Source organism: Rissa tridactyla, chromosome 1, assembly GCF_028500815.1.
Source record: "Rissa tridactyla isolate bRisTri1 chromosome 1, bRisTri1.patW.cur.20221130, whole genome shotgun sequence".
Classification (NCBI taxonomy): domain Eukaryota; kingdom Metazoa; phylum Chordata; class Aves; order Charadriiformes; family Laridae; genus Rissa; species Rissa tridactyla.
This window is the reverse complement of record NC_071466.1, coordinates 27840060-27866891: the sequence shown is the minus strand read 5'-3', so window position 1 is coordinate 27866891 and position 26832 is coordinate 27840060. Positions and strand designations below refer to the sequence as shown.

At 42.3% G+C, this 26832-nt stretch overlaps 1 protein-coding gene across 8 annotated transcripts in view; it reads left to right on the top strand.

Annotated features, from left to right (window-relative positions):
* The window catches only part of STARD13 (StAR related lipid transfer domain containing 13), a 310108-nt gene that overhangs the window by 66601 nt on the left and 216675 nt on the right, over positions 1 to 26832 (top strand). For 7 of the 8 annotated variants that reach the window (XM_054188918.1, XM_054188926.1, XM_054188935.1 and 4 more), the window contains 2 exons: positions 13474 to 13620; positions 18609 to 18743. In XM_054188918.1, the coding sequence (XP_054044893.1) occupies positions 13474 to 13620; positions 18609 to 18743 (282 nt within the window). The remainder of the gene's footprint in view (positions 1 to 13473; positions 13621 to 18608; positions 18744 to 26832) is intronic. The other variant, XM_054188946.1, reaches the window with a different exon arrangement.

Sequence of the window (26832 nt, the reverse complement as noted above, 5' to 3'; positions counted from 1 at the left end):
CATGTAGTTCCTATTACTCATAGAACTATTGAAATCGAGGCAATCAAATCAGATCTCAGATTTGACATAATTATTTTCCTGGGGTTGAACAGAAACAGTCTCAACTGAGTCAGCGTGATTTATTCTGACATCTGTCAGGTATGACAGAGGAGCAGATTGTCCATGTGGAACATTACAGATTTAATTTTCAGAAATGTGTGTATGTAACTGTTTAGACGTGCAGTGAGCCATTTTTAAGTGTAACGCTTTTACAGCAGTAACTGTAGCTTTGAACATAAAAGCAGTAGCTTCCCACCAGTGTGCACAACTGCAGAAGCATTTCTGAAAACCTGATTTGACTTTAGATTACTTTTAAGCCCTGTCTACCTCTGCTTAGACGTGCAGGCATCAGGAGCAGGCTCCCTACCCTCACCCCTGCATGGAGTAGGTCTTCCTAGCTGAAGTGCTCTTTCCTACTGGGGAAACTGAGGCACAGCCCTATGGAAGAGGCATTTTATGAAGGAAGGAAAGCCAGTTGTGACAGCTTTTATACAGCACGGGGGAGGCTGCTAGGGAAGGAGCGAGGCGGGGTGGGGGGAGCTCGGCGTCCCCCTCACGGCCCGGGCACCACGGCGGCCCCTCACAGCCGCCCCTGCCGGCCTTGAGGCCAGGGCCCCCGGCGGCCCTGAAGACAATGGGGACGGCCCGACCGCTCCGGCAGGGCCGGCGGGAGGTGGCTCTAGAGCTCAGCCTCGCCCTCTGGAGGTACGGCTCCGCCGCTGAAGTTCTCCTCGGAGAGCCTGTGAGGGCGGCCCCCGCCCCATGGCCGCCGGGGCAGGGCGCCGAGGGGGCAACGGGCAGGGCAGGGGCTGGCTTCCACCACCCTCACCCCTCGCCCCGCAGCGGCCCAACCCAGCCGCCGCTGAGCCCTTCGGCGGGTCGAGCCCTTCCCCAGCCGCCGGCGGCGCTCCCTCCCCTCCCGGCACGTCGGAGCGGGCTGTGGTGCCGCGGCCGCCGCCGCGCCGAGCTGAGCCGCCAGGTGGCGCTGCCGCCCCGCGAGCCGGCCGCCTCCGCCGGCTCCGCCCATCAGTGACGTCACAGAAGGGGCGGGGAGAGAAGAGGAAGCCGGCGGGGCTGCGCGCGCACCTCGGGGCGCTGGCCGGGGCGGAGGCCACGCCCCCTACTGCCCTCTCTCCTTCCCCAACCAGCTCCCTCCCGCCGCGCGCGCGCTATCTCTGGAAAGGGCGGGCTGGGGCCGGCGGCCGTTAGGCGCGCGCGGGCCGCTATTGTCGGCGTGGAGGGCGGGAAGCCCCTCAGGGAGGGCTGCGCCCCGCGGGCAGCCCCCCCCGTCTCCTCTCAGGCAGACGGGGCTGCTCCGCTTCGCCCCCCGCGACCGGGTGGCAGCGCCGCTCCCGAGCAGTGGCGGCGGGGCGGGGAGTGGAGGGGGGAAGCGGGGCAGGGGAGTCGCCGGCTGCCTCACGGCCGCCCGTGGCAAATGGCGGCTGCGGCGGGAAAGGGGCGCGTCGGGTTGGAAATGCGGCCTAAACCCGCCCTGCCTTGCCGAGGGAAGCGGGCCCTGCTGGCCCCTCCCTTCAGCCGCGCTCGGCGGGACGTGCTGGCCTTCATCCCCGGCGCGGGGCTGGGCCGCGCCGCGCAGAGGGTTGTGCTGGGACGGGCCTGGCCTGGCCTTCGTGCTCTTTTGCAGTGCCGCCGCGGCCTCGCTACGGGTGGCGTTGTGCAGTGCCCTTGAGCACGAGGGTGTGGAGACAGGACAACCCGGTTTGTGATTTTCGGTGAAATAAAGCTTCCCCAAGCGAAGGATGGGGAAAAGCGCCACATTTTTGTTATTTATTTAAGTATGCTACTGCCAAACAAATGATCTGGGGCTAAGTACTGGAAGGATCCGGGTGAAATCTGATGGCCTGGAGGTCATAATGCTAACAAATTGCTTTTTAGACAAAAGTGGAAAAGATCTTTCTTTGTTCTTTCTCTTTGGAGGAAAAAGCCTTTGTGGTGCCCTTCGCTGGATGGTTGTATTGTCCTGTGTCCAAAATCCCGGGGAGATTCTCTGCTGCTGTGAGAGCTCCTGTTTCAAAATTAGATTTCTCTTTAATTCCGATGTGATGTTATGAATGTACCTGTCATAAAATAAACATGAATTAAAGTACATGCCACTTCTGGTTTGGTGTGGTTATACACTGGCATTCTAAGACTTGCAGGTCTGTGTCATATTGGGACAACTACAAGAACTTTTGTGGAATTATATTAATATAATATTGGGGGACTTGTCCTGGCTTCTTGTACACATTATACACAAACTAACATTTAGAAAATGTTCTTTGTTATTTTCATTTAACAGAGAAGCATAACTCGGTACAAAGTTAAATAATGCGAAATAATATAGGGATGTTTTAACAGTTACAGTTGCATTTATTTAAAAAAGAGAGGTATGATTTTTGTATTTCATAAGTTTTTAAAATAATGTTAGCAATAAGAGCTATGTAACTCTTGCTCCTCTTGTTGCTCTAAAAGTTTCAAGAGTGGTTAATAGAGTAATGGATTTTTTTTAATATGCATTTAAATATATCAATAAACGCTTAACTCTCAGCAAATCCATAGATTGCACCTAACTTACTTTTGAATAATACCAAAGCCTGGTAGTTAAACCTGGATACTTGGGTGTCAAGCTTCCAGCAAAGATCTGGGAATCATGCCTAATTACTTTTTTTGGCCTGGGGTTAATGCCCTCTCTTTATTGTTAGCTTGATGAAAATTGGTTCAGGATATAATTAAAAGGTTTGCATTATTTCAATTATCTGCTCTTCTCTTGTTCTCTAATAATTCATGTTACATCCTTTTCCCTATCACTACCTATTCTTAGCCACCAAAAATACCTTCCCTTCTGCCAAACTTTCTTTGTCCTTGAGTACTCTCATTTCAGAAGGTGCCTTTCACTCTCTTTCTCCATTAATTTCTGATTTCTGTTTAGAAGTGGATTGCTAATGTTAATATTTTTCTCAGTAGTAGATGGCAAGAACTTTTTAGCAGGGAACAATTTCACATTTGGCAGAGCTCCATGAATGCTTGTTGAATCTTGGAAAGAGTATCCTTTTTATCATGTGCAATGGGGTTTGGGTTGTTGCAGGGGTTTTTTGGTAGTTTGTCATGAATATAATGATAGGATTGCAGTCATTTTACCAGTTTCATATTTACCAGTAGTGGTTTTGTGAGTTACGTTTTTGTATGTAATACAGACACCAAAGAAGCACTGTGTGACTTATTCAGAAAACACTGAATAGCTGAAGTTCCATAATATATGGAGGCAATCTTAATTATCAGGTTTCTTGGAAATTCTTTCACTGCATACATGAATTTTTAAAATTAAAATAACTGAAAACTAGGTGCATAAGAATGTTGGTATCTTAAGAAAAAAAGTGTTATGGTTATAGTTACCTATACAGAGATTTTCTTATTTTTTTTAAAAAAAGTGTTATGGCACTTAGTGTTTCAAGACAGGTTCTATGTTTTCATTTAGGAATATGCAAGTTAAGGCAAAGACCTCTGTCCTTACCTTTTACCATCCTAATCTTTGGAATCTGCCCCAGAATTCTTCAAGGAGACACTGACATTGATATTTTTAGAACAATGACTCGTGTGTTGGATGGCCAGGCAGCCCCGCCGCTGGCGTGCGGGGGCTGATTCGCGGCGTTTGTTACCTTTAATGCCCTTTGCCCATGCACCGAGCACCAGCTTTGGTCAAAGTGTGCCCTGACAGTTGACCGATTTCGCGTGGGTGGTGATGTGCCAAGGCAGCAGGCCAGTCCTTGCTTAATTCAACTACTGTATTAAATAAGGTTATTGCTTTACCAATTTCTGTTATCGTTTTATTAATACTAAGTATCACACTTTCACGCTCATTTGCCTTTTTTACAACCAGTAAGGGTGAAGTTTACACATTTGTGTCCAGCACCAGGGGAGGCCTCTGTGAGCCTCACATGGGTATTTGTCTTCCCTACATTCTTCTAAATGAGACTCACTTTCAATACAAGAAAAATACGTTTGTGTTTCCAGATAGAACAGAAAAAGAACAAGTATCTGGTGAGGAAGAAGAAAGTGTGCATAAAGATTTTCTTGTTTTACTAATATAGCATGAGGGCTGTATGTAGAATGCAGGCACAGTATTAGAGCTTTATACCTTACTAGCTTTTTAGAACTACTAAGGTAGCAGTCATTCACGTTTTGGAAAATAAATTAAATTTTTTTCTCCCGATTCATTGTGTTAAGATGCAACATGACCTGGTTTACATGTATGTCTTGGAAGACTTAGATCGGAATAAAGTATTTACTATAATGATCTACTATTTGGACTAGACCTTTTCTTTACCAGTCACCTCAAAAATGATCACAGAAAGTTCAGAGTAGTGTGTTACTTCTGTTGGACCTTCATCAGGCTATGCTCGTGTTTAATAGAAGATGGAAGTTTCAGAAGGAGAAGCAGACCTTGCAGCATTTTGTAGCCTGCGTGTCTAAGTCAAAATGTTGTAACTGAAGAGCTGCTCTTCTCATGCTTTTGTTGGCTGTGATCTGAGAACTCATCCAGAACCGCGCTGGATTTTTAATGTTTGGATCAAATTAAGAATAATCTAGGACACGGGCAGAATTTGGTTGCTTGACATTAAAGTCCCATTCGATTTGCTGCTTAGTAGCTGCTGTTGTGATACAACTTGCAGCTTATGGTACCGAAAACTGCGAGAACATCCCGTGTGAAATACCAGTGCCCAGTTCTTACACCTTTTCTTTAGGTGCCAGCTGCTGACCGCTGTCTGAGACCGGCTGTTGGACTAGCCAGGCATTGATAAAGTAGGGTTGGGTTTTTTTTGTTATTTTTGATTCAAGGTCTCCTGCTTGCTTGTTTGTTTTTTTTCCTGCACGTGTCAAAATCAAACAATTAATTCTAAGACCAAGAGCTTGATGCTTGTATCTTGAGGCTGACCTCGACCGGGAGGCGGCACATCAGTGGGGCTGGTTACTCTGAGCCACTTTGGTGGACACACAGCCTACGTGGATATCCTGAGTATCCTGAGAATGAAGGTTTCCACAAAATGCAATGGGGGCTGCTGCTTTCTTTGTAAAAGAAAGAGGTGTTGTGTTACCATTTTCCATAATTTAATGGTTTGTCTTCCCCGAAAGAGAAGGAATAAGCTTTCTTAACTGTTTGAAAGACATTAGCCTATGTTTTCTACCTTGCAGAAGAATTTCTGATGGTAAGTTTTTATGGGCATAGGTTCTCTTGCAGTTTTGCCTGTGCAAAAATAATTCAACATTTGTTGGACAAATAAGAGAAACTATGTGTGATGGAAGCAACTCAAATGTGTAGCCTGGGGATGAAGTCCTGTTTGTAGGACTAGGAAGACCAATACATTGGTCATAGCAAAGTGCTTATATATTTTATAGAGCATAGGTGCTGGCTAAAACTCACAAAACTCATCTGATCTGTTCCCCTCAAGGCAAGTGCCACAACTGGTACAGCAGATTTTCATGCTTCTTTCCTCTTTGGCAAGAGGGAGAGGCGGAACTTCCTGCACGGCCATTTGTACCCAGGGCGAAAGTGATAATATTTTTCATCTTCCTCCTGATTTTTAAAATGATGGGAGAGCTGATATAAAATGCATTAGGCCAAAAATGAAGCTGAGCCCAGCTTTTCTACATCCCTCATGGCTCTAACCACAGTGTTTTATAAAGAGATAAACCTTTTTTAAGAAAACCGATTAAGCCCTATCCAGTCTCAAAAGGTGCAGCTGGACACACTGGGGAGAAGGATCTGTCAGTTACCTATTCCAGTATGTAACTTTTTTGTGGATTTGGTGGCACGAGACCCTTCAGCTTTTGTGAAACCCGGTCTGAAACACACCACTGCGTGCAGGAAGATGCCCCCTTCTGTAGGCAGGCACAGGTTGGTTACATTTTCCGAGGTAGTCATGGTAAGAGTTACAGCATTTTGAAGTTAGTAATTTGTGGTGAAGAAGTTAAATGTGCCTTAATACCTACATGTGTAAACTGTTTTGACTTTTGTCATTGCTAATTGTGATGTGCAGGTACAACCACTGTTGCAGGTGGTGCCAAACCGAATGCAAATGGGCGGCGCCAGGAATTTGACTTCTTAGAGCAGGTGTTTGGGATACAAGAAGCACAGTTCAATTCCTCCACCTGACAAGGTGGAGGACATGGTGGAATAGATAAGTGATGAGCTGGCATCTGCTCTGAAGCAGCTGAAGATGGGATAACCCAAGAGTATAATTCGGTGTGCTGCAACAGGAGCAGATGTCAATGAGGACAGCTTGTCTGGCCATTTGGGTGCCAGGTCTGTCGCGTGTCCCAGCAGTACAGGCCTGTCAGACAGCCTGTTTGTGAAATTTGGTGTTGCTTGACCTCATAATTTGTTAGAAGGTGGAGAACTGCTGTAGGCATTGTCAGCTGGGGTGGTGGTGGGGAAATCATTGGAGCAAACTCAAATTACAATTTGATGTTAAACCCAACTACATGCCATTTTTAGTTTATCATTTTTTAAATGAGAAGTCAAACACGAAACTAGTTGCTTTTACTAGAAACAAACCTGCAACAGAGTCTTCCCACTAGGCTGTCTGGGACAAACTTCTGCAGTAGTGTGCACTCGTTTTCTAAAGCCTTTTGCCCCACGCCTTTCCTTTAAGTAAATTCATTTCTTTTCCCCTTCCAATCTTTCTCTCTTGCCTTGGGTGAGGCGCCATGCTGATACAACTTATGGCTTCCAGTCCCAGAAATTAGCTCAGGTTTCTTCATCTGGGAAATATTTCCATAAACTAATATTTGGAAGACTCTGATGGTACCAGGGCTCCTCTCCTGCCTGGGTTAGAGCAATAGTCACAGAATCACAGAATGGTAGGGTTGGAAGGGACCTCTGGAGATCATCTACTCCAATCCCCCTGCCAGAGCAGGGTCACCCAGAGCAGGTTGCACAGGAATGCGTCCAGGTGGGTTTCAAATGTCTCCAGAGACGGAGACCCCACCACCTCTCTGGGCAGCCTGTGCCAGTGCTCTGCCACCCTCAGGGTAAAGAAGTTCCTCCTCATGTTTAGGTGGAACTTCCTATGCTCAAGTTTGTGCCTGTTACCTCTTGTCCTGTTGCTGGGCACCACTGAAAAGAGCCTGGCCCCATCCTCCTGACACCCACCCTTTAAGTATTTGTAAGTGTTGATAAGGTCCCCCCTCAGCCGTCTTTTTTCCAGAATGAAGAGACCCAGATCCTTCAGCGTTTCTTCATAAGAGAGGTGTTCCAGTCCCCTAACCATCTTGGTAGCTCTCTCCTGCACCCTCTCCAGCAGTTCCCTGTCCTTCTTGAACCGGGGAGCCCAGAACTGGACACAGTACTCCAGGTGCGGCCTCACCAAGGTAGAGTAGAGGGGGAGGATGACCTCCCTCGACCTGCTGGCCACACTCTTCTTGATGCACCCCAGGATGCCATTGGCCTTTTTGGCCACAAGGGCACATTGCTGGCTCATGGTCATCCTGTTGTCCACCAGGACCCCCAGGTCTCTTTGCCTAAGGATTGATGCAGGAATCATTAAAAGAGAGATGGGACTTCAGGTTTTTATTTTCTTTTAAATGATGGACATTATCACTATGCAAAGTCAATGTGTTGATTGCAAATTAAAGGCCAAATGTACCAATTCACTGTCTGAGAGATGAAAAGCTGTTAGAAAAAGTAACTGAGCCTATTCTGACCTGGTATGAGTTTGCCTTTAAAAAGTCAAATAGTCAAATACATGAAATGAGATGAGGGTTGTGTTACATTATTTTCTCATGGTACCACCTCTTTGGGTTCCCTTTTTCTTCCACATTGAGCACCTTTTAATCATTAAAAAACCTCAAGTGTATATCCTTCTATATCTTGAAGTTAGTATTTCCACAATATTTTTCTATATTGTATTCACCCTCAAAGGCATAGCTAGTGGTTTACTAAAACGCAAACACGTAGGTTATGAGCATGCATGGCTAAGCTTAGCGAAAGATGAAGTCAGTTATACAGTGGCACTATGAGAGGAAATGGAGAAAAGCCAGAAACAACCTTAAGTGTCTCCAAAAATCAGTTTCCTCTAAAGTATCAAACACTTCGAAATTTTCACCAGGTTCATACAGTTGACATACAGCTGTGTCACTTTTGAAAATCTGTTGGAAGAAATCAGTAGTTTGGGGCAGCACGGCCTCAGGCAGGAAAGCACAAAGGAGAAGGTGATTGAATACAAAGGAAAAATGAAGCTCCGTACACTGACATATTTAAAAAGTGTAAATATCATTGGTTTGGGGGGAAAGGGTTCATCCTGGAAAAGGTATTTCCTTTAAAACTGATTAAATTAAGACTATCTTCATGTTAGTATTGCTGTACCTTTTCTTTGGGAAAACTGCTGAGATCCTAGTAGCCCATCTTGGGTGAATACTTCCATGTTTTGGGCATCAGAAGGATCCAGATTGCTCTGAGTTTTATGCGACGTCCCTGGAGAACTTTCCCAGCATCCTAGCTGTGCTAGATTGAAGAGACCTTCCTTGATCATTGGAGTTGGATAGCAGTACAGTTCTTAGAAGTGGAAAGGCTGCTGACTGCAGAGTTTACTTTACCTGTGTTCCAGGACGAAGGTGCCACAAGTTAGTTGTCCATCTAAAAGCTCTGTAAGCCTTTAAGCAACACTATAATGGGATATGAGGGAAAACTCCCTTTGAATATTGTATCTTCAACATAGAAGGCACATATAAATCTATTTTGAGAATAAAAGTATCCTTTGTATTCTAAATACTTTTTTTTTTGGAAGGATTTTGAGTAAGGAACTAATCTGGCTTCCTCCCCCAGCCCCCGTAGGCAAAGCCACCAGTGGCTGAGAGACCTTCTTTTACACAGAGCTTCTTTTGAGAACGGAGGAGCCCCATCAGTGCAGCAAGAGCAAAACATGGTATTTGGTCTCTGAAATACTTCCACAAAATGATTCTTTGCGGATTTAGGCTCTACATCAGAGAGAACTTTATCTAAACCGATTTAATATTAGGGAGGAGGGTTAAATAGCATTGGTATTTTTTTATTTGGAGGTTAGTAATTTATCACTCCAAGTTGTACAATACATTAATTATCAGAACAATTGGAGCTATTGAAAGTTTCTGAAGTGAAAGCCACAAGTTATCAGATAAATTTAGAGTTTTGTAATTTTCTCATAAGTCTTCACTTGGAAGCCTTTCCAGTATAGGATGAGGTCTGGCAGTGAGGTTAACCCTGACCTCTGGGTGTTCTATATGGACTCGTTCATTTCTGCCACATCCTTTCAGTTTAAATTTAGATTTGCTGGCAGCTGTTATGCCTATTGCAATAAGCTTCGTGGGCAAAACATTGAAACAAACATGCCTTTTATCACAGATGTTTTTGCTGAATAAGATTAGCGAAGACCACTTGGAAGCTGAAAAACAGGGTGCAGAAGCCTTTGCTCCCAAAGGCACAGAGAGTTGAATGTCTGGAATGTATTTACTTCTTAATCCAAGGAAAGAGCAAGTAATGGTTTGGGTGATGGACCCTAATCTTGCGCCCTGTTTTACCTCTGTAATTTGTTGTTGGTAGTAATGAAATTTCAGCTACGTAAGTGAACACAGAATCGGTGTGAATGTGTACATGTAACAAAAACATTAAGCTTGCTGTTCTGAAACAAGCTGTGGTTGCTGTAGGAAGTAGCAACCTACAACTAAATTGTATGTTTGGCTGATTGCTAAATGTGTCTTAGTAATTAAACAGTTGGGTTAATTCTTCATATACAATAACTATCTGAAGCATAACAGCTGCATTTGTAACTGCTTTAAGTTTAAGGAAGTGCACACCGCTTAATTTTATATTTAGCACAGAGGATGCTACTTCTGTTCAATTATGGTTTTATTCTTTTTTATCCAACCTGAATATATGGGACTTGAGAAATCCATATGGCAAAGGAGTTCACTTTCAAGGCCAATATGTTATTCACTGCCTAATTTATGGCATGATCTTCATAGATGAAGTTGCTCCACCTTGAAAGACTTGTTTGATGAGGGATTCTCTTTTCTCACTTTCTACTACTGCTTATCTGTCTAGGATAGGATGAGAGGAAGCAGCCTCAAGTTGCACCAGGGGAGGTTTAGACTGTATATTAGGGAAAATTTCTTCACTGACAGGGTTGTCAAGCATTGGAACAGGCTGCCCAGGGAAGTGGTTGAGTCACCATCCCTGGAGGCATTTAGAAGACAGGTAGATATGGCAGTTAGGAACGTGGTTTAGTGGTGGACTTGGCAGTGTTAGGGCAATGGCTGGACTCGATGATATCTTAAGGGTCTTTTCCAACCTAAATGATTCTATGATTCTGTATTCCAAGGTAACGTACAAAAAGTGTTCCTGTAATGCACTTCTGTCTCTAAGCATTTCAGGTTCTTCAAAAGATAACAGCATTCCTGTGCATTGCTGAATGACTGTGGCTCCAACAAAGAAAGCAGACCTTGAGAGTATACAGAAATGAGTGTTCTCCCTGTACACCTTTTTAGGGGAAAAACAATTAATAAAGCAGACCATGATTCTTAGATAATTTGGTGTGAGATTTTTTTTTCCTCCTGAAGGGTAAGACACAAAAGCTTCCAAACATGCTCTGACTCTCCTGCCTCTGCAGTTGCTATGGGCAGGCTACACCGATACTCGGCTCTTCTGAGCACTTTGATGGCGTCCAACCTAGTTACTAGGGCCGAACACTGGGGAGCTGTGTTCCTCGTGAATGGATTAGGCAGAATTTATTCACTGGTTAGAAGTCCTACTGTGCAGGCTGTATATTTTTGAATGTAAGTAGCATCATGTTTTTGCTCTTCAGCAGGAAATTTCAGGCAACCTTTGAAATACATAGCCAATCAGCATTTGTTCCAAATGGCGCTTTTGTGCCAAATTTCCAATTAGTGAATGGCATTTGTTAACTAGGCCCATTTGGCTTTATCTTGAAGGATAATGAAAACCCATCTTTTTCCTCATCCCCTTAATAGACACAAAAGTCTTACTGAACTAAAAAAGGCAGAACTGAATGGAGAAAGCTAGGAGAGTTAAGAGTTTGGGGAAACTCTTCAGGACTTATATTTTTAAGGAATTACTGTGGTTTGAGTTCTGTTACAGTAAAACAAGAAATTTTTAAAAATAAGGGGGAATTGGCTCATACAGATGTATTGCAGAGTGTTGGTGGATGCTGGAAATTATGTTCCAGTAGGGAAGAATTTGTCGAGGTAAAGGCAAAGCGTGACTCCCAGTGCATGGAGCTGTATTTTTTACTGTAACACTACGTCGTATGTGTATTATTACATGCACTTGGAGTGTCTTCATCAGAAATATTTGGAAGCTTTTCTTAAAGCCTTCACAAATTTTCATCTTTGCATTTTCTGTGGAAAATGCGAAATTAGAGACACCCCTCCAGCCCCCCGAAATACTCTTTTCTCTCATGGAACAGGAAATGGACTGTTTGCACGTGTGTAAATCTCCCCTACTTCTTTTTGAACTCAAAAACCCTAACTTCTAATACAACCTTCAATGTTTGTCACCTGGCAAGTACAATTTTTGCATAGCTCACTGAAAAAATAAACACATTTTACTCATTTCTGGATGTAATTGTTTCCTCAGAATTGTTTACGGCCGATTGGTAAGAAAGCAAGTTCTTAAGGTTCCTTTTTCTTAAATTACAGTTCAGCTGTGTTGTGAAATAGAACCTTCCTAATAGATTTTGACAGACTTCCTACATTCATTGTTGCTGGAGTTTGGGTTGGGTTATGTGTTTTTTCCTTGTTGGGTGTTTTGAGTATTCTTTAGTTTTGGAAAGATCAGTACGTGAGGAAGCGTAACTACAGGAAAATGTAGAATCTTTACTTTGTCTAGAAATTAGTGTTTAGGACATTTATCAACATGCACGTTTCCTGTGTAAGATCGTCTCACTCAGAAAGGATTCAACACGAAGAATGGCTTTTTGATACTCATTTTCTGTGGAACATCGTGTCTTTCCTATATTTAACTTTAAAATGTTTGGGAAGACAATGGGAAGTAATCAAAGAACCAGTTTAAATAATTTTAATAGCTACAGAGTTCAAATACAGCTTAGCACTTTAAGCAGTATTTCAGGAAAAATACTCAGAGGTTATAAAAATTTGGGAAATACCAAATAAAGATTTTGAAAACTAAAGATTGGATGTCTAATTTTCAGTGTTTCAAAAGAATCCCTAGCCCCTCTGAAGGGAACATGCTTCTATTGGTAATGTTGGACCAGATGTCTGACGATCTGGGGCCTTACTCTTAGTTACTGTGGTGAAGATGAGTAATTCCATTAGTAAAAATACATGGCAGTGTAATACTGGAGTGAGCCTTCTGGATTCTATCCCTAAATCCTTTTTCTATGGAAGTGAGCAAATTACAATTATCTCTCTGTTCCACTTGTGAAACCTTCATAAGGAACAAATTGCCATAAAGATTTATCAGGTGAGAATAATAACAGTATTCATCTAGCTCCCCTAGGTATCGCAGAGTGTTGGTATGATGCTCTTACGTTTTTAGCAGGATGGCAACGCGCTATTACTGTTTGTATGCTCAGTCAGCTAGAATTGTTTGCTATGAAATGACCCTCTGTGCAAAGATGTGTATTGTTTGTAAAAGTAAAACGGATGAAAGAACTGAAGTAGCTTCAGACAAAGACTAATCTGGGGAGCTGTAGCTGCCCATGATGACAGGGAGGTCAGGGTGACTGTATTTTTCTTGAATGAGGAAATCGAGGCATAATGCAGCAGCAGGCACAGGCTCTGCCATGGCAAGGTGCTTAAGGGGAATCGCTGGAAAGGACTTTGAGGAAACTAAGGAACAAGAAAAGTATTTTTGGCAGTTGCACTACAATGAATTAATGTTTTCATCATACAGTGATAAAAGGGGAAGATACATCCATGAAAACAGAAAATGTTTGAGACCAATGAAGTATTCCCAATGGATGGGTAAAAGAAAGCTGCAAGACTTGACAAAGCCTGGAATTATAGTAAGGAATAAAATACGAGCACACAATGACCTTCGATGTTCTGATTCTTATTGACAACAAGCAATCAGGGGAGAGATGCTGAAACAGAAGTGGCTTAAGGAGGAGACATTAAAGTTACTTTTGTTTTGGTCTTGGTTGTACTTAGCTTGAGCTGGCAGTGGTTCACCCAAGATGAAGTGTTAGAAAGCTGTTCAGATATACAGAAGCGAAGCATGATCATTTGAGTATGAAGAACAGCTACGAATATGTGTCATCAGGACTGGAGTGATAGTTGAAGCTTTCTAAAAGGAGAAAGTTACTCAGGGACAGGGCAAGAGCTGGTCAGCTTTTTCCTTGAGAGCTAGAAGAAAAATGAGAGTCTTCAAGTTACAAAAAGCTTGAATGTTTTAAGACTTCATGTATGTTTCATTTCTTGTAGACCCAACCAGAAAAAGGATCTGAATGGTCAGACTCTATGTCATGTCTTATGAAGAAACTGGAACAGTTGAATTTAGATATTGAAGAAGCTCTGAGTGCTGGCTCTTCTCCCTCCAGTACTCCTTCTACCAAAACTCAAAAGCAACTGGTAAGAATGTGTGTGTCGTATGATACGTTTTCTAACCTTTAGCTATCAGATGCTCATCAAGCAATGGTTTCCAGATCTGGTTGTGTTTCTGGATAGGCAGAGGAGCTCAGGTTTATGGACAAAGTAAGTTACAGTTTTCACTCAATAATAACAAAATCTCATGAACTACTTAGGTGACTAACAGTCAAATAAACAGAAATGTCATAGGATGAAACATGTACGTTTTCTGTCAATACGACTTAAAACCATTAAAACACCTTTTTTAGAGGGGAATTTGAATCCAGATGATTGCATCTGATAGTTTTTCAGGGTAGAATATTGTTAAAGTTACAGTGCTAGCCTATTTACACTTGTTATAATTTTTTTAAGACATAACAGCAAGAGAGACACTATGTACCTTCATTAAGAGTTGAGTTAGTATTTTTTGTTTCTTTATTTTATCTGAATATTTGATTTAGAGCTGCATTCCTCTAGTTAAGAATATTTTGTGGTGGCAGGTGTCATCTGTTGATGACACGCAGTTTCCCAAGCTTTTATTTTGAGGGCAAATGGGATTAAGAAGCGATGATGTTATTTTAGTAATTTTTGAATAAGCAAGGTTTTTTTATAGGACCAAGTAACTGGAGAGTGAACAGTGTGAGAAGTAGGAGTGTTTGTTCTCTGTGTTAGGTTATGATTAAAGTTCTTAAGATAGAGTTGTTTGGATTTGCAGTGCTGAATGTTAGTGCTGGCTTGAAATTCCTGGAAGGTGAGTTTGTTTGAATGCTTTTGCCGTTGCTGCTGTTCCAATGCTGCTTCATTTTGTAAAAGTAAATTCATTAAGTAAATGTCTGTGCGAACCGTAGTGTAAATGTTCATGTCCCTCAAGGTGGGATGTTCAGAATCTTACATCTCGGTGTTGTGCTTTGCAGTAGGCGTTTTCATGTTCCGCAGAGAGAGTGTTAGTAACAGTGTGGCCATGACTGTCTCATTTCTTGTTGTACATGTCAGCAAGTCAGAATCAGCTCTGTCCAACTGAATTAATTTCATCATTAACTTGTCTATTAATGGACAGCGTTCTGTCATCTTGTAGGAGACTGCTTAATGTCTTCTGTCAAAATGCGGTGGCAGTGTAGTCTGCTTTTCTGCCTAAAAGTGAAATCCATGCCGTCAGAGTTTAAGCACATCCCGTTGTGAGGCAGTCTGGTTTTGGTCACCAGTGATCCAAACAACTGTGATTTTATGGCTGTGCCTATTCTACTAAGGCAAAACCCATGGTTTTGTTAGAGGTCATTCTTTTTCCATGATTGCTTGAACATCATAGGACACTGGACTTCAAATCCATTGCTGGAGCATTCAATGAAGGGCGTGTAGTGTGTAGACAGCAGAAAAGCAAATCTATATAGACAATGTTTTCAAATGCGCTTTGATACATACAAACAACAACATAAAAAGTGGTTGCACAGAGAATGCCAACACCAGCATCCCAGATGCTTGCACTTCTCTTACTGAAGCCTGGTGACAACACATCTTCTGAGTACAGAGGCCAGGGCTTCGGGAACAGCCTTCTTCCTAGGGCATATTCCCCCACCAAAAGCCTGTGCTAGTGATACAGAGCTGGTCATGCCTAATATGCAGATAAAACCTACCTCCAAGGCAGCCTCACTGGTCTTGGTACACTTGTTTCCCTTAAAAATAGTTGCATCTGTTTGGATGAGTCTGAAAATATTTCAAGGATGTTTCTAACATCAATTCCAAAACTAGCTTTTTCCTCAATATGATATTTGAGCAGTTACACTCTCTTCACCACAGAATCATAGAATTGGAAGAGATCTTAAAGCTCATCCAGTTCCAACCCCCCTGCCATGGGCAGGGACACCTCCTACTAGACCAGGTTGCTCAAAGCCACATCCAGCCTGGCCTTGAACACTTCCAGGGATGGAGCATCTGGGCAACCTGTTCCAGTGCCTCACCACCCTCATAGTGAAAAATTTCTTCCTGATATCTAACCTAAATCTACGCTCTTCCAATTTGAAGCCATTACCCCTTGTCCTGTCACTACATGCCCTTGTAAAAAGTCTCTCTCCAGCTTTCCTGTAGGCCCCCTTCAGACACTGAAAGGCCACAATAAGGTCTCCCTGGAGCCTTCTCGTCTCCAGGCTGAACAATCCCAACTCTCTCAGCCTGTCCTCGTAGGAGAGGTGCTCCTCAGGTCATGTCTTCTTCCTGTTCTGAAGCAGAAGAGCTTGCTTCATTTAAATTGTCTATGGGCAGGCAGACATCATGTGAATCAGCCATATTTTTATTGTGGCCTTATTTGGCAGACTGGAAATGTTCTTTAAACCTCCAAGAGACAATTTCACTACAGGAGCTGGAGAGGACATTTAGCACAAAATTCTTCCTGATGAGACCAGCAAGATCAGAGCAAGAATAGTCAGGGACAGTGTGTTGTGAAACTGATGACGGAAGCCCTTTGCTGTCTCCTGCAAAGGTATTTGTAATCAAACCATTTCTGAACAAGGGAATCATCTGTCCTAATTTAATAATTTACTTCAAAACGGGTTGACCTTAGTCTTCCCGTCTAGTCAAAGAAGCAAAATAACAGCCTACTAAATATCTCCATGAATTTACTGTGAAGAAACAGATTTTGAAAATCTCAGAATGACAGTTGCAGCGGAAAAAATGAACAAACTCTTGTTTTCATACAAGTTGTATGAGTAATTTATCTTCTATAGATTCATCCCATTTGGTCCATATTTCTTATTATAGCTTGTAATTTGTTCCACATATATCATATGTTTTATTCTTGTCACTCACAGTGAAATTTGAATAGGAAGAAGATGTATCTAAGACATATGTTTACTAGTAACTGTATGAATTTGGCTTCTATAAAATGATGAACGACTTACGGATTCTTCATATGTTTTCATCCTACTTTGATTATATAAACTGGGAACTGACAAAAGAGATGATGATTGAAAAGGATTTTTGGGTGAAGTGCTCACAGATGCAAGGCCAACTTGTAGACCTGAGGTCTCAGAAGTAGGTGACTACTGTATGATTTGCAACATGTTTGGTGGAGCGACTGCTCTGAAAATTGGTCTCTTGAGGGTGTGGGCAATTTTTAACAGATGACAGAGTATTCATTTCTTATGGCAGATGCTGTGTCTCAAATATATTTTGTAATTTAGTCACTAGGTTGAGCCAATCAGTTTTCTAATGAAGGATTTTTCATCTGTTTGTGGAAGTAACTCTTTGATGTTTTACTATTCTTTAAGTTTTCCTGTTGTGAAGGTATCAGTCATTCATAATACTTGATTGAACAAAAATTTTTCAGAAGGAAGTCTAAATATTAGCTAATGAAAATAGACTTCATTCATTCGAATGAATGTTATGGGACTTCTTGGTGAGAGTAGCTGGTCTTGCAGTATTTTGGTGGACAAATTTAAGGTGTTTTCTAAAACATAATAACTTTCAGATGAATGCTAAGAGGTGGTCTGCCTTTATGTCTGTCTAAACTGCAAGTTACTGGTGGTCAGTTTTTTTACTGGGAAATAGAATTGGGCAGTAGCACTGGCTGGATGACTCAGTATCTGATCCAGAAAAGATATTAAAAATAATTATCCGTCATAAAGTTATTTTCTGAAGCATTCTCTCACCAATGCTATAAATACATGATTTAAGTACAAAAAGTTGGGCTACCTGAGTGTACTAACAGCAAAACTGCTAGCTTTGGAAAACTGCAATTAATAGTGCTACTCCTTGAAAACCTGTACCTTTCCTATGAAAAAAAGACTTTCTTAGCAATATAGAAGGAGGTACTTTGTAAGTGAGATAGCAGAGATAAAACACTCTTGCTGTAAACAGCATGTTTCACTGTTGTTTAATGTCTCTACTTCATTGCCATTTGATGTCTAGTACTCAGTTTCAGTACAGAAAAAAAAGCAGATCTGAAGAATCACGTTTTTCAGTTGTAGTCCTTTATCATTCAAGGATAGTGACACAGAAACCCTGTTTGATTATAATGAACCTGTCGTATGTTAGAGATACGCCTTTCATTGAACAAAATTTCATCTTTAACTTACACATTCTCTTCATTCTTTTGCAGTAGTGTATTATCTTCGAACTTTTTTGGGCCCCATACTGATTCTTTTGTCAACTTTGCAAACAAAACCTCCTAATTTTACAGCCCTAAAAATATACTAACTGGGAACTAGTCAGTCGTTGTTAAAGACCAGCAGCAAATTTGTCCTCTTGTGAAGGGGAGCAGCCAGAAAACGGGCTGATTTTGATTGATTGTACCCAACGGCTTGGGGCTGCTCTGCAGTGCGCCCATCATCCCAGTTCCCTGATTGTTCCCAGCATGGATCCTGCCGGATTGCAGCACGGCTTGGTGCTTGCTCACACACCTCGTTGTTCTTTTGAGGCAAACCAGGGTATGGGGGGCAATGTTGAGCAGTTGGTCTCTTCCTGGCGCTGAATTCAGGGCCTGAATTCAGGCCCATGCGGGCCCAGAGTTAGGACATGCGTTTTTTAAAAATAGCGTGGGAGTGAGATCTGCCCAGGTTTGGGGGACCAGGAAGAGGGGATTTGGAAAGTTCAGTATCTGTGGTCTGAAAATGGGAGTTTGCTGGGTCTCTGATTGAGTTAGAAAAAAGAATGTGAAATAAAGTGAAAAGGTAGTCTTAAATAATTTGAATAAAACCATTTCTCTTTCTACGGTCAAGGTGATTCAGTTCCTTGATATTTAGGAAGGTGTACTACTATTTATTAGATCTTCATTTGTGTATACTAGCTGTTAAGGAAACCACATCTGGATGCCTAAATTAGCAAAATGTAAAAATGATGCAGCAGGGGGTTTTAAGTGAGAAGATTGAGCCCGAATATTTACCTTACATCAGAGAAAAAAAGCTTTAAAAAGATAAAATTCCAATGTTTTTATCTTGCAGTTCACATTAAAATATTTATGACTTGCCTTTATTTACAGGGTTTTTAAAATTCTCTTACAGTGCCCCGTTCAAGTGGAGACAGGCTTTTATGGAGATCATCAAGGAAAAGGATCTTGGAAAAATAGAAAAGCAGACTACCAGGATCTAGACTGTTTACCTTACCCAGTGTCAACTGGAGCACGACCTAAAACCGATGTAAGTAGCTATAGCACATTTACAACATTCTCTGACTCTGAGGTTCAGTAACCTCAAAATTTACTATTTGTCATTAAAATTGCCCTTGCATTTCCTCAAAGTAGTTTGTTCTGCAAATATTGCACTGCACAGAGGAGTTTGGTTTGCAAAAGAGGTATAGATGAAAGTTGTCAGCCTTCAGTGAGACTGCAGGGCCGTGGGATTCATCTAATTTGATTTTAGACAACTCTAGTGAAGACTTCTACATCTGAACAAGTCACTCGACTGCCTTGTCAATTGAAAGAAACAGGCATTTCTAAAGAGTAATTCATCTCATCTGGAGGTTAGATGTGATGGTTTCCAGGCATCAGATCATCTACTGCATCTTTTTCTTCATTGCTTATTTTAGAATTAGTTTCTCAGGATTTTTAATGTGGGTGTTGGTTTGGCACACTTCAGGGTGGATTCCGCCCTGCTTTCTCTCGTAAGCAGAATGTTCGGCTCTGGAGGTTTTGTTAAACCTTACCTCTAATCAATAATAGCAATATTTATTTTGTTTCTTTTTTCACAAGGTGATGCTGTAGTCTGCAACCAAAGGGTTTCCCCAAACGACTTTGATTCACTTCCTCAATAGCCAAATGTTGTTATATTTATGCATGTAAAAGTAAGGTATTTTAGGATCAGTGTCTTGGTTCCAAAATGTGGGTGGTTTTGCCTCTCAGTTGTAAATTACTTGGGTGCCAGCAGTGTCCATGGTCATCACACAACATTCAAATGGCTGCATTGGGTTGTATCAAAGGTACTTGTAGTCCAGTGTCCTTTCTTTGGCAGCGGCCAACTTTGGATGTTCAGGAAAGAAATGTAAGAACAGGGTAAGCAGGTAGTATGCCATTTCAGCTTCCTTTGAGGAATTTATCATGCAGACACATTGAAGCTAGACACTATATTGCAGTTTTGTAATTAATAGCCCCCGGGGGTCTTTTTTGCCACCAGTTGTGTCTTTTGTATTTATTTGTTCTTTTGATATTCAAAGCATCTTGTGGCAATGAATTCCAAAGTTTAACTGTGGAGTATGTGAAAAAACACTTATTTCTTCTTGTAAATTTGCTACTGGATTATTTATTTGGCTGTGATTCTTGAACTGTGAAAAACTGAATCTTAGGAATCTTGTAGGAAATAGTGAATACCTGGGACTGTTTGTTTTGGTTATTTTCAGTATGTCTGACTGTATTTACTGATATTGAATTTTATCTCCCTGTTTATCTTATGCGTATTCAGCATCATGAGGTCCGTTTGCAGTAGTTGTCAGTTTTTGTTTTTATTAACCTATATAATATCATCAGAAATCTCTGTCCCTTGTTATTCCTCCATTTTCCAGATCATTTTTGAGTATATTGAACATATAGCTGCCAGGTAATATCCATTCACTCTAAAAGGCAGCAACCAATTATTCCTAACGCTTTTTTTTGCTTTTAGTTAGCAATGAAAAGACTTTTTCATTTCTTGACGTCTTTTTTGCTTTTTTGTTTTTCCTCCTTGACAGCATAATTTAGGAGTCTGATAGATAACTTCCTCAGAAGCTTTTTGAAATGGAGGGACATTGTATCAGCCAAATCACCGGTATCTGCATGATCATTCAGAGAACCATACTTCACACTTCCCTGTTAGCCTGTGTTACTATCCCTCTGTTTATTCTGTTCTTAAGTGTACTTTCTGGCAATTTTCTGCCATGTGTATGAGTCCTGCTAGCATCTCATCCACAACTAGCTTCAGAGGTGTTTTCAGATATTGCCATTGCACGTGCCACCCTCCATTCCTCTGATCCCAAAGACGGTAGATTTTAGCAATAATTACACATTAAGTCAATAGCTCAGCAGTTTGCTTTCTCCTGATGAAGCGCTTATTTCAAGTTATCTACGCAATTTTGATTAAAGCAAAATCTATTATATTAAAGGTATCTTTAAAACTGTCATGCTGTTCATCTATCAAAGGGTGATACGCATGCCACCATACAAATTCTGTGTTTCATTAAATGAGCCTATTCCTGTTCATTGAAATGGAAATTTGATGGTGGGCTCGACTTGCTTACTAATTGAGAACATTATTGTCTTCCCACCAGCTATTTCCTTTCCTTAGAAAATAAGTTTGCTGTTTTCCATTTCTGCAAAAGTGCAAACATTTGTTCTGATTTGTCGCTTGTTCTGGTTGGAAGAGATAGTAGAATTCAGTAAAACGTAAGATATTTGCCAACTTTATTTGTTTTTTACCTCGGCCAAATGTTCGGGCATGTACGAGTATCATTGCTTAACTGCCTTCCCACTAATACCGTGTAAATATTTTTGAAGTGATGTTGCAGCAATAGTGTTGTTAGACCAGAAGCGTGTAGGAGAGAAGGCAGAGAAAGTACCTTTGGGGTTTTTTTTCTTTTCTGAAGTCTACGTTTCTCTTTTTGTTGAAATTCAGGAAATTCCAGTACAATAAATAGCAGTTCCATGAATCTTCATCAGTACGGTCCATGTATTGCATCAAACGTTTGTAATACTGCCCTAAGAGCAGCCTAATGCAGAAAGGACTACTGTTGCGTAGGGCACCATCTGGTCTAGAAACCTACTGGAGGCACAGAATTTCTTTAGAAATTACCGGGCTGGTTTTGGAACTGGCCAGTGCTTTAGATTAGGGATAAATGTTGAAACTGTGTTTGCGAATTTCATTCAGGAGAGTAGATCATTTTACTTCCTTCAAAGTGCTGCTTTTGCCGTATGTGCTGTATTCCAGGCAAATACAAATAATGGCATGTCTAGCTCCAGGCATTCAGTCACGTCTCTCCAATACCTGAGTTCTCACTGCATGTTCCTTAAGATACAGACTTTTCCCTGTTTTTTAAAAAGAGCACGCCAAAGTTCCTTTTATTACAGTAAAGGGGATGGATCCAAATGACAAAAGGCCCATTTCCGTCTGTGTCACACTCTGGTTGCTCACACCCTTTAACTCCCGTGATCCAAGTGGTATAAGACATAACTTGGGAGTAACACAGAGATAAATCAGACCCGTTGTATTTTGATGAGCTAGTTGTTTTTTTTTTCTCTTCCAACATTTTATGAGTCAGGAGGTTAAGAAGAGCTTATCTATCTCTGCTCCCCAGGAGCTCATGCACCCAGGCATTTAGAAAACCAAGTACTCCATAACTTACTGTGATTAGTAAGACCAATGTCAGAGAAGCAGAGAAGACCAATGCTAGCAGAGAAGACCAATGTTAGAAATAGCAAGGATGCTGTTATTCGGGAATAATATGCAGAGGATTATGCAGTTGTTCAATTCTCCATACAAGGCAGTGACGTTGGCTGCACACTTTCATGGATACCAACTAGGCTGACAGCTTAAAAGGTGCAATGAAGGTTTCTTTGGCAAACTTTGTGTCGCAGTAGGTATTCTGTTTATATGTCTTTAAAAGATGACTCACACTTGTTACAACATTTTTATAGAATAATGGTGAAAATCATGGGTTTAGGGAAATGATGTGTCATGTCATGTCTCCCCTCCATCCTTCCTTCCCCAAAAGTTGCTTCGTTGTGGGAAACATTATTTGTGAGTTAGTAAAGGAGATATGTACCTAAGGTGGTGGGGAAGTCAGGCGCCTGAGGGACAAACAGCAAATTTTCACCTGACAAACGCTGGGATTTGTAAGTCCATATCTACGTCATGGAGATTCCATTAATGGAGAGAAGAAAGCACTTCTACAGCAAGATCCATCTCACCCTGAAGTAGTCGTCTGAATGTAGGTCACCTGGTTGGAGTGCTTTGTGCTCCCAAAGTGCTGATGTTGGCTGGGTGAGTATTTGAAGAAGTGACTGGCTGAGGCAGAGCTGCTTAGAGCTGGGTGAGCTAAATCCCTCCCATGGCATATAAGTTGCGATCTGGTATTTGCTGGGCAGTGTCTGCCTCTCCATGCGCTGAGCAGAGGAAACTTTGAGACCCTGATGGCCTAACTTACGAGTCTAATACCAGGTGGTGTAAAACCCCATCAGTAAACACAACACCCTCTAGCTCTTGCACATAACACGATATCCTCTGTAGTACACACTCTGGGAATTAGTAAGGGAACAAAACTTCGTGTATTGGTGACAAGGTGGGCTTTTTCCTTTATCTGTGGTAAGTCTGCTTTTATGTTTGAAGTACAGCTGATGAGCACAGTTTTGATTTCTCATGCTTTAGTTCCCCAGATAGCTTGAGTTTATTAAACTGAGAGGGCTAAAATTAACCACTTTGTAGGTGTCAGGCTTGTTTTAACCTGGACTCTTGGTCTGGTTCACTGCGCAGCCACATGACTAGGAGGCTGGTGCAAGTGAGGGTCAGAGTGGCTGGAGATGAGACAGGGTGAAATCGCTTCTTTCAGCATCAGTGCCACCTTCTGATAGCTTAAACTGTTTGTAGAACTGTAGTTTATCTGTGCTAAGATATTTGATTCAGAAAATGGGAAGCAAAACAGTGCCTTGTAACCCACATGACTGAAAAGTGTTTGTGATTCTTTTAAGAAGATACTATTCTTTTTTTTTTTTTTTTTTCTGAGAAATGCTATATACAGTGTCTCAGAGTTTAGGTCAAAGGTTCCAGAAATGTCTGATATCTTCTGACATTGATTAGAAATGTAAAAACTAATAATACCATAATTTATGACTATAGTAGTCATTATCTCTCTGTAGGCAGTGTGACGCCTGCCTGACCCTCTGACATTGTTTGAGGCCAGAGAAATTCAAAAGTAAAAACAGCTGAAGGAAAATCAGATTCATTGTGTTTCTCATGCACTACTTGTTCCATCTTGCTGCCCCTGGACCAGTGGGGATCAGAGATTATTTCATTAGTGAGCATCTGTGACAAACCTTTTATCAAATAGCTGCCGATGTCCAGTGCAGAAGGAAGTTATAATGTGACAACTCATAAGAGTTTGTATTTCTACTAAGCACTCTTTTGGAATTTGAGGATTTTGAAGCATTTGCAAAGCTTAGTCTGATCCTTCATTTCTCCATGAAATATGTAAGGAGAGTCGTCATTTTACATCCGAGATAAGAAGATCAAAGAATAGTTTGGGTTGGAAGGGACCTTTAAAGGCCATCTAGTCCAACGCCCCTGCAATGAACAGGGACATCTTCAACTAGATCAGGTTGCTCAGAGCCCCTTCCAGCCTGACCTTAGGTCACTGCCCCATCCCTGGGGATGGGGCATCTACCACCTCTCTGGTCAATCCATTCCAGTGTTTCACCACCCTCATTGTAAAAAATATCTTCCTTATACCTACTCTAAATCTACCCTCTTTTAGTTTAAAACCATTACCCCTTGTCCTGTTGCAACAGGCCCTGCCAAAAAGTCCGTCACCATCTTTCTTATAAGGGTACTTATACCCTTTAAGTACTGAAAGATCTCAATAAGGTCTCCCTGGACCCTTCTCTTCTTCAGTCTGAATAACGCCAACTCTCTCAGCCTGTCCTCATAAGAAAGGTGTTCCATCCCTCTGATCATTTTTGTGACCGTCCTCTGGACCCATTCCAACAGGTCCATGTCTTTCCTGTGCTAAGGGCTCCAGAGCTGGACACAGTATTCCATGTGGGGTCTCACCAGAGCAGAGCAGAAGAGCAGAATCACCTCCCTCAACCTGCTGGCCACACTTCTTTTGATGCAGCCCAGGATACAGTTGGCCTTCTGGGCTGTGAGCGCACATTGTTTGCTTATGTCCAGCTTTTCATCCACCAGTACCCCCAAGTCTTGGCAGGGATATTCTCAATCCTTTCATCCCCCAGCCTGTATTGATACCAGGGGTTGCCCTGACCCAGGTGCAGGACCCTGCACTTGGCCTTGTTGAACCTCATGAGGTTCATATGGGCCCACTTCTCTGGCATGTCCAGGTCTGGATGGCATCCCGTCCCTCAGGCATGTCAACTGCACCACTCAGTTTGGTGTTGTCCATAAACTTGCTGAGGATGCACTTGATCCTACTGTCTGTATCATTGATGAAGATGTTGAACAGTACTGGTCCCAATATGGACCCCTGAGGGACACCACTTGTCACCGATGGCCATCTGGACGTTGAACCATTGACCACTACCCTCAGGCTGCGACCATCCATCCAATTCCTCATCCACCGAACAGTCCACCCATCAAATCCATATCTCTCCAATTTAGAGAGAAGGATGTTGTGGGGGACTGTGTCAAAGGTCTGACAGAAGATCAGACAGACGACATGTGTAGCTTTTCCCTTGTCCACTGACATAGTCATTCTATCATAGAAGGCCACTAGGTTGGTCAGGGAGGACTTGTCCTTGGTGAAGCCATGCTGGCTGTCTCGAATCACCTCCCTGTTCTCCGTGTGCCTTATAGCTTCTAGGAAGATCTGTTCCATGATCTTCCCAGGCACAGAGGTGAGGCTGACAGGTTGGTAGTTCCCAGGGTCCTCCTTTCTACCCTTTTTAAAAATGAGTGCAGTGTTTCCCTTTTTCCAGTCACCAGGGACTTCACCTCAGTGCTATGACTTTTCAAATATCATGGAGAGTGGCTTGGCAATATATCAGTCAATTCCTTCAGGACCCTGTGATGCATCTCGTCAGATCCCATAGACTTCTGTATGTTCAGGTTCATCAGGTGGTCATGAACCTGTTCTTCTCTTACAGTGGGAGGGACTTTGCTCCCCCAGTCCCTGTCTTGCGGTCCATCCATTCAAGAGGTGTGGGAAGAGAGGTTGCCAGTGAAGACTGAGGCAAAAAAGTTGTTGAGTACCTCAGCCTTCTCCTTGTCTGTCGTTACCAGTTTGCCAGTCTTGTTCATGAGGGGGGGTACGCTTTCTTTGACCTTCCTTTTCTGGCTGACATACCTGTAGAACCCCTTCTTACTGTTCTTTGCATCCCTTGCCAAGTTCGGCTCCAGCTGCGCCTTGGCCTTCTTTACCCCATCCCTACACAATGGGGCAGTGTCGCTATACTCTTCCCAGGATACCTGTCCCTGCTTCCACTGCCTGTGCATCTCTTTCTTGCCCTTTAGTTTGACCAGTGGGTCTTAACTCAGCCATGCTGGTCTCTGGCTTTCCTTTCCTGATTTCTTATACCTGGGGATCACAAGCTCTTGCGCTGTGTGTAAAGCATCCTTAAAGATCTGCCAGCTCTGTTCTGCTCCCTTGTCCCTGAGGGCAGTTTCCCAGGGGGTCATATTGACTAACTCCTTGAGCAGCTGGAATTTTGCTTTCCTAAAATTGGGGATCCTGACAAGCGTATATGACCTGTCTCTAAAATAAGTTTCACACATTATCACTGCTGGACGTGGTCATAAATTTATTGGTTCGTGGTACAATTTACAGCAGCAGTTATGTCCATTATCTTGTAGGGTGTGTTTCCCTAGGTGAAGATTAGGCAGATCATGCTTTACTCTGACCTTGCCCCCAGTTGAAAAAGTTGATAGTTAAGCCCTGAGAAGACTTGTGCAACCTCAGGGCAAAGATTTCTTGCCTCAGAGCGCTCTCTGCCTTTTCTGTTGTCAGGCCATTTTGTTCGACCCACAAAGTGCAAGAAGATGGAATAAGAAGCCTAGACCTGAGGGAGACTAGTGTTCGATGCTCCGTTTTCTCAAAGAAAGAGTGTGCATGAAGACACAATTGTTTGACTTGGTTGGGGCTGAAGATTTCTGTCTATGCTTCAGCTGCTTGTCTGAGTAGCACAGCTCTGGTAGATGAGAGGTGCAAAAATCTTTGTAGAAATTGGGTTCTCATTGTCTTTCTACAAGTCATACTGGTTGGTTGCAGCGTGATCAAGAGCAGAATCTATGCATAATCCTGGGCCTGTGTTTTTGCCCCGAGACCACTCTTCCTCGTAAAGAGTGCTAACTCCCATTCTTGCAAAAACAAATTTCACACCGTGTTACTTAGTCGTGTGAATTGCTTTCCCATGTATCCTTAATGTTGATACTAATCATGTCAACAGATTAGCTCTCCAGTATAGATGCAGGTAGCCTGAAACATCATCTTTGCAGAATTTTTCCTTATTGATTTCAGTACTTATTACGACCAGTATCCTGCTGGGACAGAGACATGGTGAAATAGTCAGGTAAAGTGACTCACTCTGCTTCCAGCTAT